This window comes from Planococcus citri, chromosome 4 (assembly GCF_950023065.1).
Source record: "Planococcus citri chromosome 4, ihPlaCitr1.1, whole genome shotgun sequence".
In the NCBI taxonomy this organism is placed as follows: domain Eukaryota; kingdom Metazoa; phylum Arthropoda; class Insecta; order Hemiptera; family Pseudococcidae; genus Planococcus; species Planococcus citri.
This window is the reverse complement of record NC_088680.1, coordinates 36,106,555-36,121,820: the sequence shown is the minus strand read 5'-3', so window position 1 is coordinate 36,121,820 and position 15,266 is coordinate 36,106,555. Positions and strand designations below refer to the sequence as shown.

Sequence of the window (15,266 nt, the reverse complement as noted above, 5' to 3'; positions counted from 1 at the left end):
TTATTTAATGTGCTATACAAAGCTGTACATTGCTGATTTGTAAGTAAAAATTATCATTTGTATTTGTTCCAAGGAACTTTTGTCTTTTTTATACTGAATCTCAATAAATTTTAAAATTATTCATAAGTTCACCCTTTGAAATTTTTTTTTCTGAATAGTACAGAGAGCAACCAATAGTTAAACGGTCATCTCTCATTTCAGAACTACATATTTTAATTTTTTTCAGTCTAATCAAGAATCATCAGCGGCGCCTAAACTAGCGGAATTGTTACGGGAAGTACAGGAGCTCCGAAATTTAAACCATCCGATTCCGGCTCCAATACCGATGCCCGCACTCAACACAGAATCATCTTACACAACCTCGTCATCTATAACTTCCGAGGATGAGAGGTTGGCTTTCCGTATATATTCGGAATTTTGTTCAAGTCAAATGGCAGCGCTGGGAAGAGTCAATGTGGTGCCAAACTGGCACACTCCCCAAAAATAAAACCAACAGGAAAGCCCAATTTCGCCACTGCCAGCACCTCATGACGAAAATGAAGATGCGAAAGTAGCCAGAATAATGGGCATTTGCAGCCACAAATTGTAAGTTGTATTATACTAAGTTACTAAGATTTTTTTAATTTTTTTTTTTTTTTTATTTCAGAATTACGTTAATAAATCATTAATTAATATTCTGTAAAAAACATTTTTCAGTGACGATTGATGCAGATTCAAGAGTGATTCGTGCTCCGCATGCGCACAACCATGCAGTGGAAAACGCAATTACTAATGCAGCCGTGTTGGACGCTTGGACGACGCTTCGGACAGCCGTCCGAATAGCCAATGACGATCTGCATGTAATTTTTAACAGAGTGATGCATGGGTAAGTCTCATATTCCCATTAGGAATGTAATGAAATTTCAAAATGCAAAATTTGTAAACGATGCATTTTCTTGACAGGCGGCCCGCTGAAGTTCTTGAGACTAAATTTTCAGCGCGTAAGGCGCTCAATGGAGAGGTGGCGGCAGAATATTGTGCCTCCTGCACCCGCAACGCTCTTGGAGTTTGGTCACCACCTCCGATTTAATGCAGAATACCGACGCCTTATCACTACACCGGGGCCGAACGTCGAAACATTAATCGTGGAAAATGTCGGACAACACTCGGTGCTGTTTATGTCCCCACAATTGATGCAGTGAGTATATGCAAAAAAAAAATCATTATTTGTAGAATACTCCAGTATTAACTTTCGTCAAAAATATAACATTCTGCAATATTGATCATCCCCATCAAGGTCCAAGTCTAGCTCCAGATTGAGATCGATGGAGAAGAAGGGCTCTGCCAAGATTTTCACTGCTTTAACAACAATGAGAAAAATAAAATTAGTTTTGAACCAATTAAAGGTGTTTTTAGTTTGATTAAAGTACTTTACTTACCCAAGCTGAGTGAAAATTTGTCATCATTTTCAAAACTCACAGATGAAGGTTATTATGTTATTTTGAAGAAAGATCGCGCTGTAGCCTGTGAAAATGGAACTGATGATATTGTAATGATAGGAGAAAGAAGATGCAGTTATTGGTGGTTTGATTTAGAAATTGTAAAAAATGTCAGAGATTTAAATAATAAAACTGCAAATTTAGTTACAGATCATGATTATAACTTGAATGGAAGTTCAGTTGAGACCAATGATGATCCTAGCAGAGAAGAGGTTGAAGCAAAAAATTTTATAGCTGTGGGCTTTTCAATTCCCACAGCCACCCTCGATTTTCACAATCATTTAATAATCACAGGGATTTTCAATTAAACTGTTTTCATTAAAAAATATAATATTTTACTTAACAAATAATGAAGGCAATACTGGGTTCATTTTGAAAACCATAATGAAACCAGTATTGGAATCTGTGACTGTAATAAAAATACAACATGCAGAACAGATGAAAGAACAACGTAAAATGAAGCAGTGCCTTGAGCAATTACTGTCAGTGAGCCAGAGTTCAATGTTTGATGTTTCAGATTAATATTCAGCAAATAAAAAAGACTCCCATCAGAGTTCACAACCAATTCCTGCAAGATGAAAATGCCAATAATAAAAATCAGATCTTTATCGTTTCATGGTATGCATAATTGAAAAATTAAATTTCAGAAATGCATTCATTATAAATAATGTACCTATATTTTCTGGTACTTGTACACTTGTAGATACAGGTGTTGTCGCTTCACAAGCAATTTGTGACAACAGAGCTGAATTCAAGGGTACGTATATGTAATCACTGTCAAAACATCTCCAACCCGAACAGAGTTTTGAATTTCGTATCACTGTGGCAACAATCAGGAGCAAGGTCGAGGGAATGCTGTCTGCAGCCCAGGTATTGGCCAACTCGGTTCCTGCGCCCGCCATGAGTGAGCAATATCATGAAGGCACTTTTTGCTGATGAAATTTTGGTTTATTTCACATTATCATATTTTCTAATGTTGAAAAAATGAAAATATGATGATGAATTTGTTAATTTCTTCATTGCCACCTTAAATTCTACATGAATGCTATGATCTCGTTGTTTTACTAATAAATAATAATGAAAATGTGTTGTAATTCAGTAGATTTTATGTAGGTTGCAAAATATTGTCCTCATCACTGATAAATTCCATCAAGGGAATAAATATTATCAAGCAAAGACTTGAGAAAATGTAGGCAAACCAGCACCATCTCTACACTATCACTAAAACTTGAGTATTGGGTTCCAATACGTTTAAGTGAGTGAATTTTCTGATTTTAAAATTTTATACTTTACCTATCTATCTTTCGTTTCACAATGAGTAAACGAGATAGTAATTTTACCCCAGTGAAGGTGAATTTATTAATGCCCATTGTGCAGCAAAATTCGAGCGTTATTGAGTCCCAAATATCAAACCAAGTTTCTAATGCCATTGCGTAAGCATAACTATAAACCACATCGAATGGTGTATTTGTTCAAGTAGATGTATTATCATAACTTATGTATTTTGTGATCAAAAATTGAATTCTAGGCAGAAAGAAGAATATTAAATGGAATTCACCAAACAGTTTAATTCGCTTTCCTCCCATGAACACAGGACTGCCAAAGTCCTGAGGACAAAATACAAAAATATTAAAAAAACTTCAAAGAAGAAGTAAGCAGTCGGAAAAAGTACATAAAGTGAACTGGTGGAGGTGCTGCCAAGCCAGTCCACATGGATACCACGGACAACGCCATGTTGAGCATGATTGGGGTTAGAATGACTGGAAATCCATCAGAATTTGATGATGATTTTGGCTCATTTGGTAATGGTAGTGATGGCGAGCACAGTGATAGAAAGGGGAATTACAGATAATAAAGAATTCTGTTCACATTTTTAAAAATCAAAATGATAATGTTTTAGTTTATGGTGATGTCTATGAAGTCACTCTTGAAGATGCTGTTAATAATTACCACAATTACATTAGCAACATAACAATACCTACCACCAAGTCCAAACTGCATAGGTATAGTACATTACTACCTACTTATAATTACAATGAACTCAAATTAATAAAATTACACATTTCTTTAATTTTGTGTATGTTGATGTCAAACCTTCTCCCAGTTCCGGAGATGAGTCTCAAATTTACAAGGCGAAATGGGAAAATTGCACAACTAGCCAGCTTAAACTTCCCAAGTCACCTGCATTAAAAAGCATAACTGCCACTAATGATAGGTACAGTGGTACACATTTATTGTATTTTCTTTTTTTTTGCGCTGGAAACAGCTTAAAGTCTACACGATTCAGTACAACATCGCTATACCGAGGTGGTACTGGCCATGGGAGTACTTCAAATTCAACACGCAATGCAAACGAATCCATTACCGGACTACACAGACAAAGTTTCTTAATGGGCAAGTGACAAATCTTCCCTCAACCAGCTCCAGCAGGAAGCTTTTGCCAAAAAACAAGACCTTGAATTGAAGCTCCGCGAGCAGGAATATTAGGATGAGAACAATAGAAAAGATGCCATTCACAATTTCCAGATGACTGAAATTCCTTGAATTGAAGCTCCGCGAGCAGGAATATCAGGATGAGAAGAATAGAAAAGATGCCATTCACAATTTCCAGATGACTGAAATTAGTACTCGAATTCGATTAATGGAGGAGAAACATACTCTAGAAATACAAATTTTAAATAAGAAGCTGACATGTGGGAGGCCTCGCGAGTAATTTTATTTTATGCTAAATGCAAAAATTTCCATCTTGTGCCATTCATTAGACATTTATGAGATTTTAATAAATGATGCACATTCAAGTAGTTTTTTTTATTATTTCTCAAAGTCTATATCCGAATTTCGCGAATCAGTATAACTCCGAATTACGTCTGTTTTTTTTTTTTTAATTTAATTGAAATCGCCGATTTCATATTTTTATTTAATTTAAATCTCTGATTTTAATCTCATTCGTTTTGAAATAATTTCACCGAGGAACCAAAACTGTAAGTTTTTAATTATAATAATTATTATTATTTTATTTATTTGCTGGTCCATCGTCAGCTGCGCCGCCAGTTCCTGTGAAACTTGTGAAAGCGATTACACCTATCAGCAGCCGACTGCCTGCTGCACTTACAACTCAGGCGAAACTTGTGAAAGCAAGTACGCCTGTATCGCGCAAACAGGTACTGAAAAAAGAAATAAAATTACAGCCTTCCACTACAGTAATGCAAGAAACGCCAAAATAAAAGCGAACGAAAACTAAATCGGATTACATAATTTCTCTGCACCAAACTGAAGTTGATATTTTTGGTAACATCAATCAGAATCTGTGTGTAGTCAGTGGTACGTCTGATCGTTCAGCCATTGCGCTTCAGCGCATTGCTGTCGCGCACGAATCATTTTGTTTTTGTAGAATAAAGAAAAGATTTCACTTTTCAAATAATATGTTTCTTTATTTACTGAATTCACAAGGGTTGTAAAAACAAATATGAAAAATCGCGCAAAGGTCCAAAGTGACGGAAGTATACGCGAAATTAGATTACAATAAAATGTACAATTTTTGACTATGTTCAAAATAGTATAAGTAGGTATACAAATTTCCAAACACGTACATTCAATGAAACTGAGCATACTTCAAGTCTTCGCCGCTATTTATAATACACAATAGACACCTACATCACAATAAGTGTACTCTCTAAATTTAAAGCAGTCAAATTTCACTGCTTAGCAGTCACGACATTTTGCCTTTTTAAAGCAGTAGTTTTTTTTACTGCAAAACAGTGAAAAATTACTGAATTGGTCAGTCAAAATGATTTTTTACTGACCAATTCAGTAATTTTTCACTGTTTTGCAGTAAAAAAAAACTACTGCTTTAAAAAGGCAAAATGTCGTGACTGCTAAGCAGTGAAATTGACTGTTTCAAATTTAGAGAGTACTACGTTTCAACAAACACAATAACGTTAAAAGTATGTAATACATCAAAATCGCCACACACGTTTATTCAAAGAAATTGAGCATAATTGAAGTAATTAACCCTGCTTATAATATTACAATACATGTTGTATCAACGAATCGTGTATGTTGTTTCCTTGAACATAGAGGGAATCATGTGCGTTATTGCCCAAGTGATCATCAATTGGTTCTTCAGGTTCGAGATATCTACCTACATGCCCACCCAAAATTTCAACAGCTTGAGTGCAATTTTCAATTTTAGATAATTTTCAAAAATCAAATTTGGGCCAAGAATAACAAAAAAATATAACTTCATAAAAAGCTAAAATGTATTAATTATGCACCAAATATCTAACACTGCACCGCCTACAGTAGGGTGCATTCCAAATTTCAGCTTCCTCGGTCAAATCAATAAAATTTTTCCCCTTTTTGGTTTAAATTTTATTTTCAAAACACATAGCCAAAAATCGACTGGTGATGTATTTATGTGAGCTCCTTCGATTAAGCTTTGCCATTTTCAAAAATTTTTGAGTCAGAACATCTCAATTGTAAACATTTTCAGAACATAACAATCAAAAACATGCACAACGACATGAAAAGGGTATGGTAAATCTAACAAAAATAACACAACATCATGGTTATAATGCCACGTTAATTCGAAGCCCACTCTATAAACGTTTGGAGTAACATTTTATCGCAATTTTCTTCATACCAGGAATACTCGAATTCCGACTCTTTGACACTAGCGCAGAACGAATTGGCAAACACGCGTTTAACATTTTCGAGTTCTTCATTCTTGAATATATTTTCAACAATTTTCACCATGGCATCAAAACCTTGACGGAGACGAGGGTTATATCTGCAATTGGCAGCCATCAATGTGATAAACTGTTGTTTCATCTTTAACGCAGATGATGAACCTTGATCAAATATTTCATCGATATAAGTACTCAATTTTTTCCATGCAGAAGCATTGAAAATCAGACTGATGTCTCCCTCAAGTGACACTTCCTCCAGTAATTCTTGCTGATACGTTCGAGCAGCGTTTAAATCATTCTCAAAGTAATAAGTTACTTTTAATGTGCATTCGTTATATTTTTGCTGGTATAATAATTTCAAACAGAAGTCTCTCACGGTGGGTAAACCTGGGATGAGTTTTCTCAATTCCATTTGGTCATCGGAGCATGGGAAACAAGCGTTCAATAACTTGCTCCATAGATCGAGTTTAAAGAGATGTAGTTTATAAAACGGCGCGCTTGTAAACAATTTCTTTGTCTGAAAAATGAATTTTTTCTTCAAATCCGAAGGTATGGACGAAAAAAACGCGTTCAAGAATTGCGGAGCTACTCTCCACTGGAGTCCCGAAGAAGCTCTTGACAGAAATATCTGAATTAAAAACTCTGATCTAGTTTCAAGCACGAAGTTTCGTTGATGAGCATACGCTGAATTCCATATTGCAATTAAGGAGGTAAATGAACCTGTGGTATCGCGACTCATTTCAAAAATATTACATACTATGGCGGCGAATCGTTCAGGAGCTATGTGATCTTTGAAATTCGTCCATGCCCAAAATGCACACTGCGATGGATAGCAACGCAACGAGAAGTTGACTATGATCGTCTCGAGTTTTTGCATTAATACGAGTAAAGTGTACTGTTGGGACCAAGTCATCGATGAAATCATTTTTTCCAACACGATGCAGTTACGATCATTTTCTTCCAGAATGCATTCGTCGACCCAGTGAGCAGCCATAATTTCTTGTTCATCGTCGCACATACGGAGCCAGAAATATTCCTTGGCAAACCACCACCCATCGTGGGGTAAATTGTTAATCATAAAACAGTAAACCGAAGTGTGATTTTCATCACATATTTGATGCAACGCGTTTTTCAGGTAACATATCCAATACGAATGGACAAGACTCTCAGGGTAATTCATTTTCACAGAGATGTATTCAGGAACTGTGGACGCAAACGTTTCAATTTCAGCTTCCATGCAATATTTGCACATGATGAGAAATTTCTGCTCTTCAGATAATAATCCCTCGATACTCAATATGTTCATAGCTGTATTTCGATAATCGATTTCACCATTTGGCAACCAAACACACCAATTTGGATCAATATTATTACGTAAGTATTGATCCCAGGCCGGATTCTCGACGCCAAGTATCTCATTTTGAAAATGTTTAATCCAATTCTTCAGTTCTTCGCAAATCTTTTCTGAGCAATTTTTTAGACATTTTTTGACATCGCAATTTGTTTGTAAATGCTCTATCAATTTTATAGCATCGTTTTTGAAACAATCGTAAGTACGCAGATGGCGAACTAGACGTTGTTCTCTTTTCATGGACGGTCTACTTTTTAAAAAGAGATTGCGCCATATTGTCAAAGTTACTCGAAAAGATGCTGTTTCTTGTAAGCTCGATACACTGTGAAAGTACACAAAAGGATTTTGGCGCTCTGTATTCATTTCATCAGCTTCACGAATCCATTTGCATACATTTGTGAGTGATCTGAAATTCAACATTTCTTTCATCATTCAAGAGTTCAAATAGGAATGCAAAAAATAGGTTTAGCGTAGAAACAAAGAGAGTGAGCGGCATTCATGTGTATAAGCATATTTTTTTTTTAATTTGTTAGTGAAATTTTTGACTCTGTATCCATACCGTGTAAGCTTCTATTTTCGTTTATGATTCTCACTTCCAATTTCACCCGTTTTTGGTCGAATTTTTGAAATAAGAGTAATGATATATCTAAGCAAAGGTTATAGCAAAATCTAATCAACTTCTCACGAGTTCCTTCTTGTGAATACGCGAATTAGTTTAAAAAGCTAATATTGATTTCATTTCCAATTTTCAATTTAGTATTCAATTTTACTTTTATTTTCAGTTTTTGATGTAACCATTATAAAGATTTCAAACCATTTATTTTATTACTATGTCTTTCATCACCAATTTGATAACATTTTTCCAGTCTGGAATAAATGCTCTTTTCTCCACCTTTGTTTTATACCATGTGCTACCTTTTTCGTATGTGGTGGTAAAATAAAGTAAGTATGAAGTGTATTTATTACTAATGCCGCATTGATGTTTCAGGAGATTGATTTAATCTCCTTGTTTGGCAACGACTGTCGAAGGATATCGGAGCCTGTTGCGTTGGGGCGTTACTACGTCAGAAATCCGGTTCGTCAAGTACATCGATACAAAGAAAGCAGACTACCAAATAGTAGTCCTAAAAGTAGACAATGTCACTTATCAATTAGCACAGTGATACAGTTACATCCGCATCAGCTACGACAATTGCCCCGTGGACACATACATTCGAGTAACCAGATGCATCATTATGTGCAAGTAAGCAGAATCAACGAGAGTATTAATGAAAACATTATCATGGATTTAGTCTGATAATCGTAATGATACCCTATATAAAATTTAATTAATAAATAAAAATGTGCTGAATCAATTTAATTAATAAATTCCCCTTAAACCTTTATTACTGACAAAGTTCAATAGAAATTGAACCGCTCTATGTTTAAGCCAGGAAATGACGATCAAATGAATAATTCGGTTTCATCAGCTGAAAATTCTGCGTTGTCAAATCAAAAAGAAGTAGCGTTCAACCAGAATGCAGTGTTGTTATCGGAAAATACAGCTTCACTCCATAAAAATGAGTTTTGCTTTAAATTTATTATTTATGTAAGTCCCAAACCAGATATCTATCGTGTGATCGAGACCTACCATTTCTATTTGTACAATCAGAAACCTACTTGAAAATTAAAAGCAAGCGTAAGTACTCGAAACATTTCGAAATCTTTTGATGAAACCTGCATTTCTAATAGAACGAAGTAGGTATCGGTATCTAAATATATTGAAAAACAAGCAACATTCGCAAAGATCCCTCGTGATAAACTACGGTAGCCATACGGATTATGAAAGTGAATCATTTTTTTTTCGTCGAAACGATGAATATGCGATAACTTAAACTAGTCTCAACAATTCGCGCAAATAAAATTGATAAACACGAAATCGTACGATAGTAGGTATTCACTTCATGAAGTACCTAGATGAAACCGCTGAGCACGTTTTTCTCCTCTGCCCATTGCATGAGACCAATCGACCTTTCCCAATCGATATTCTCGAAGCAGATCACCGCAAATATCTCCACGCCACCGTTGTCAAACTATGGGAACAAGAACGAGCCAGGCTCACCCGTCCTCGATTGTAGAAATCTCCGAATAATTGTTATGTATAATTCCTTTTTTTAATTCTTATTATTGCCTTCTGTTATTGGTATTGTAATTAAGATGTAGGCTTATTTAAGACCTCCCGGTGAAATAAGTTTGTGTCCCAAATGCCAATAAACTAACCGCACCCTTTGGGATTGCGGTCAAATTTAAAAAAAAAAGGCTACCTACACCTACTAATCAAGTAGTTAGTCACAAGTTACGAATGTTAACATCACATCGCTACAATTCTTAATACGCCAAGCCAATATAAATATTTGTTCAATCAAATTAATTCATTAGCGTGTCTTCTAAAAATGTTAAAAATACGCTCCGGGTTACAGTCAGCGTTTGCAGGTACTTGATACTTGATGGGTACGGGGAGGGGGTCGATTTTCAAACGTTGGAGGCATCTCCCTGGTTCCCTCACCTTTCCCTAACATTACAGAAACCGAGATGTTTCTGTTACGAGTTATCGTTACGTTACGAATTACGTTACGGTCTGTGGTGACCGCACTCTTAAGATATTTTTCTCTGTTCTTTATTATAACGGTTACTTACTTAATAATAATTTCATAATTTGTGATCGGGAATATTCGAATTGTTTTACAAATTATTTGGGTCTGCATTTCGGCAGATTTTCTTTTTCACTAACGTTTATAAAAATTTTGACAAAAAACGAATATTACGTGGGGTTTTTGAGAATTTTCAATTTTTCGTATAATGAGATCGGTCGAATAATACAAAATAATTAGTTAGGCCTATTATAATTGTCGTTACCAGATTTCATTCATCTTCTGTTGGTGATGAGCGTAAGAACATTTTCCAAACAGACGTTCTCATTCCACTTTCCACTTATGATGTACTAATTGCTGCTAAAAAAAAAATAATGAAAATAAAAATTGTATGTTATATCTTTACGCGACCCTAGACAGCGCTAGTATCTAGGATACAGAAAACCTGATGGAGACGATAATCCGTGGCGATTTTAATAGGGTTTCCCGAGGCGAGGCTCGGGGAACCCTAAATAAGAAAATGAACAGAAAAAATCAATAATTCTGCAGAAAAATCAAACCACCAATTAAAATTTGAGACAAATCTGATCAAAAGGACTTCACTGGTAGAATAATAATCTGACTACAAATCATATCTTTAATATACCTAACATTTTACGTATTCTTAACCGAAAAAGATTTGAAAAATCTAAACGAAATTCGGATCACCTATCGAGAATTTGTTCTGAGAAATCACTGAGTCATAAGGAGATATGTTCATAGTAGCAACAGCAACTTACTGATTACGAAAGATTGAAACTCACGGAGATACAGGTCAAATTTTCTTCGTGGAAGATAAAACTACATTATAATTTATAATACATAATAGGTATATTATTGGTAAATCGCTACTTTACATACCTAATAAATATCTGGTTTTCTGAATGAATTCGCGAACAAACATCACATGCACACCAACATTCGCGAACTAGACGAATAAAACATTAGTTTTATATGTAGTTGCTAAACACGGCGTCGTTCGAGTCTCATCCAGAATTCCAGATACAGATAACAAACCACACTGTTGCCTAATGCCAAACGCAAAAATTCCTATTACAGATAACAAACCACACTGTTGCCTAATGCAAAACGCAAAAATTCTTATCATTAAAAAAACTAAGTATCAAAACCCCAACCTGGTACTACAGGCACACGAAGGACACACGCATCTCATTGTCAGCGTGAAGGTTTTTGTGAAAATGGACCAACAAAGATCTGTCAACTCATTCATGAGTCATGGCCTATGTTAGTAAGGTTTGAAAGCAGTTACCGAATTTTGAAATTTAGAACAGAGATAGATGGATTTTTTAAATGAAATCTACCCACTTCATTGACTTCGTGCGTGACAACGACAAAAACTAGGTGGAGACTTTCATTTTGAGTTGAAAGTCACTCAAACAAAATTTCGGTTCCGGAGGTGTTCTTAGAGGAGGGATATAAATCTTCAAAGAGGAGCCATTTCCGAAAAATGGTTTTTCATCATCATTTTTCTTTTAAAATTTTCTTTCTCAAATTCATCAACTTCCGTTTTATAAAATCAAACTTCATTTGAATTTATATAGCATCAAATTCCTTTTTTCCCAAATTTGAATTTTTCACTTTTCATTTTTTCAGTGTTATTGACACATTTTATTTATTATTTCTGTTTTTTGTTTTTTTTTTCAAATTTTTATTGTACTTAGGTTTCGAACAATTGGAGTTTCAGTTTGTTCAACCGAAGGTGGCTCTTCTTTAAATTCCGTTCAAATTTTTTCCAAATTTATACATAAAAAAAATTTCTTTGCTATTTTTCTTGCTCAACCCCAAAAAATTGAAACTCACGTAATCTTTTTTTTTCTTTTTACATTTTTTTTGACTTTTCCAACATCGACGCATTTTTTGTTTCTTTATTCTAATGAACTATAATTTTTCTCGATTTTTTAACAAGTCACTAAAAAAAGTGTGGCTATGGCCAAAGTTGTCATGTTTTTTTTTTCGCCCATTAAACGCCATAAAAAGCTAAGGCATTTGGACATTATTCTATTTTTTCATATTTTTCTTTTTTTCTCTTTCCTAAAATAAACGACATTTTTTTTTATCCAAATACTTACCAAAAAATGTACGATTTAAAAATCCTCTTTTTTACATTTTTACAATTTTTTTATTCATTTGTTGCAAATTTGAAAGAAAGGAAATTTTTTCTTTTTGTTTTTTCAATCCAAATGCCAAAAAATGTGTCTCTTGACATCTTTTTTTTTTTTCAATTCTTTTATTCTTTAATTCATTTGTTGAGAATTTCAAAAAAGTACCATTTTGTCACCATTCTAACGGAAGTTCTCACAGTGTGTATAGCCTAAAATTTAATAATTTTTTTTAGATTTAATATTATAAAAATAAGATTTTATGCAATTTTAATTTTACTATTTCGTCATCCTATCTTGTATTTTTCAATAGACAACGAATTTTTTTTTTATCCAAATGCCAAAAAATGTTCTATTTGACATCCTTTTTTTAAAACAATTTTCTAATTTATTTGTTGAGAATTTGAAAGAATAAAGGCAATGTTTTTTGTTTTTTCAATCAAATGCCAAAAAATGTGTCTCTTGACATCTTTTTTTTTCAATTCTTTCATTCATATGTTGAGAATTTCAAAAAAGTACAATTTTTTCACCATTATAACGGAAGTTCCCTAAGTATGTAGCCTATGCTATCTTGTATTTTTCAATAGACGACGATTTTTTTTTTATCCAAATGCCAAAAAATGTACTATTTTTGTTATCATTTTTTTAAAAAAAAAAACAATTTTTCAATTTCTTTGTTGAGAATTTGAAAGAATAAAGACATTTTTTTTTGTTTTCTCAATCAAATGCCAAAAAATGTGTCTCTTGACATCTTTTTTTTTTACAATTCTTTCATTTCTTAATTTCATTTGTTGAGAATCTCAAAAAAATACAATTTTTTCACCATTATAACAGAAGTTCTCAAAGTGTGTAGCCTATGCTATCTTGTATTTTCCAATAAACGACGATTTTTTTTTGTTTTCATTAATCCGAATGCCAAAAAATGTACCATTTGATATCCTTTTTTTAAAACAATTTTTTAATTTATTTGTTGAGAATTTGAAAGAATAAAAGCAATTTTTTTCAATTGAATGCCAAAAAATGTGTCTCTTGACATCTTTTTTTTTACAATTCCTTCATTTCTTAATTTCATTTGTTGAGAATTTCAAAAAAGTACCATTTTTTCACCATGTATAACGGAAGTTTTCAAAGCGTGTAGCCGGTGTAGCTCATGCTATCTTATATTTTTCATTTACTGTTTTCAATTTGCCAAATAAGTACAAAATCTCGAAATCGAAAAAAAAGTTGTAAACATAATTGGCATTCAACTAATGAGAATCCGTTTGGGATTTTTCATTTTCCGTTTATAATGTTCTTTACAATACTCGAGCAGACATTTTACATCTGTGAAGTTGAAACGACATTTCAATTCTTCAATGCAGAAAAAAAAAATGCAATCGTGTGCTCATACTTAATAACTGAATGAAACTGATAACTTCATAGCAACAAATTAGTAACATTAGAACAATCATCGACATTACATGCAAACATAAATTGTATGCTGACACTCTACAATCGATGTCATGTCGGTTTAGTTGGACATCCAAAGGTCCACGATTCACCCGACGTTCATGTATCAGCAGCGAACCATTTGAAAAATATCATGATTTCCATTTCAGTTCGTTCAAGCTGGAAGCACATGGAACTAGACATGATCACTGTGTGATCAATGACTTCATTGTACTATTTGATACGTTAATTCAACCTAACCAAAACACACACATATTTTTTCTGCGATTGATATTGAAATGCAGCCACTTTCACAAGATCACTTGGAACCTTCGAAGCAATTTTCATTTTAAACGAAAATAAAATGAAAATATTTTCAAATTGTAACTGCATATCAACAGTTGTGTGAGTAAGTACATAGTAGAAAATGAAACCCAAACGGATTCAGATCAGATGAGAGAGCGAGTAGTTATAATTTCTATTCTTCAATATCGAACGGAGGGCTGATCAACTTTGATTTTTTTACTATGTCAGAGAAATCACCCGTTATCATGGGAAAAAAAGACGAAAAGAAATTTGTACTTCTAAGAAATGATAGCTCCTTTCTAACAAGATTCCTTCTTTATTGTAATCAAAAGAAAAACAAAAAAATCGTGTGACTAATGTTAAGTATTGTTTCATGTTTATTCAAGCGGTGACAAGACATTTTCTTTTTAGGTGAAAAGTGAGCTTTTCCATGTTTACACTAGAGGTAAAAGAACATAGAATACGTCGAAAGTCGTAAAACAAATTTCAGGTATATAGTTCAAGGCATTAATACGTTGCAAGTAATTCTATAAAATTCGCCTCGCTATATAAAAAAAAAATCTGAAAGAGAAAGAATAGTCACGTCGAACACTTGAAAGAAAATTCTTATACTTGAGCATTGCAATTAAAAATACCAAAGCCGCCCATTTTATTAATATATTTTTTTGAATTTCAAATTTTACAAAAAAAAATAATTCACGTCGAAAGCTTTGAAAATATACTCGTAAAATTCGTATATGTACGAGACCAGTGGCATTTTTTCTTTATGAATTGAATATTCACGCCATATAAAAGGTATTTTTTGGATATGAGAATTTCATACTCATTATTTTGAAAAGAATTTGTTTAGTTATTGTTCGGTTGCGCGTTTATTTTTACGTACCTACCTAAGTAATATGGGTAATATTATTTCGAGACTGTGCGGAAATATGATTTTGCTGCCACGATTACGCCGCTATCGTGTTAATTATGATCCGCCGATTCTAAGATTACTAGCCAACCCACGAATTTTGGAATACAGACGAGAGAATCTGGATCGCATCTTTTTAATAGAAGTACCACGCGAAATTCCACCTAGACATTTTATCCAAGCAAATCAGATCCCTCAAAACGCTGCCTTTGACGGAATATTGAATCAAAAATAGTATCGAAAACAAAAACAGCCAAATTAATGTAATATACCTACAAATCTCTAGTTCTAAAATAAGGTTAAGGGTATTTCATAA

At 33.7% G+C, this 15,266-nt stretch overlaps 2 protein-coding genes across 7 annotated transcripts in view; both read right to left on the bottom strand.

Moving 5' to 3' along the window:
• Positions 1–15,266, bottom strand: part of LOC135845683 (uncharacterized) — a 93,827-nt gene that overhangs the window by 35,834 nt on the left and 42,727 nt on the right. The window lies entirely within an intron of this gene.
• Positions 4,889–14,570, bottom strand: LOC135845689 (uncharacterized). 2 transcript variants are annotated; one of them, XM_065364466.1, is made up of 2 exons: positions 10,413–14,570; positions 4,889–7,923 (listed from the first exon to the last, which is right to left on the bottom strand). In XM_065364466.1, exon 2 carries the CDS (start codon positions 7,878–7,880, stop codon positions 6,060–6,062), a length of 1,821 nt encoding a protein of 606 aa, XP_065220538.1. In that variant the 5' UTR covers positions 7,881–7,923; positions 10,413–14,570; the 3' UTR covers positions 4,889–6,059. The 2 variants fall into 2 exon arrangements, with proteins under 2 accessions (XP_065220538.1, XP_065220539.1); XM_065364467.1 differs by having other exon boundaries at positions 11,048–14,570.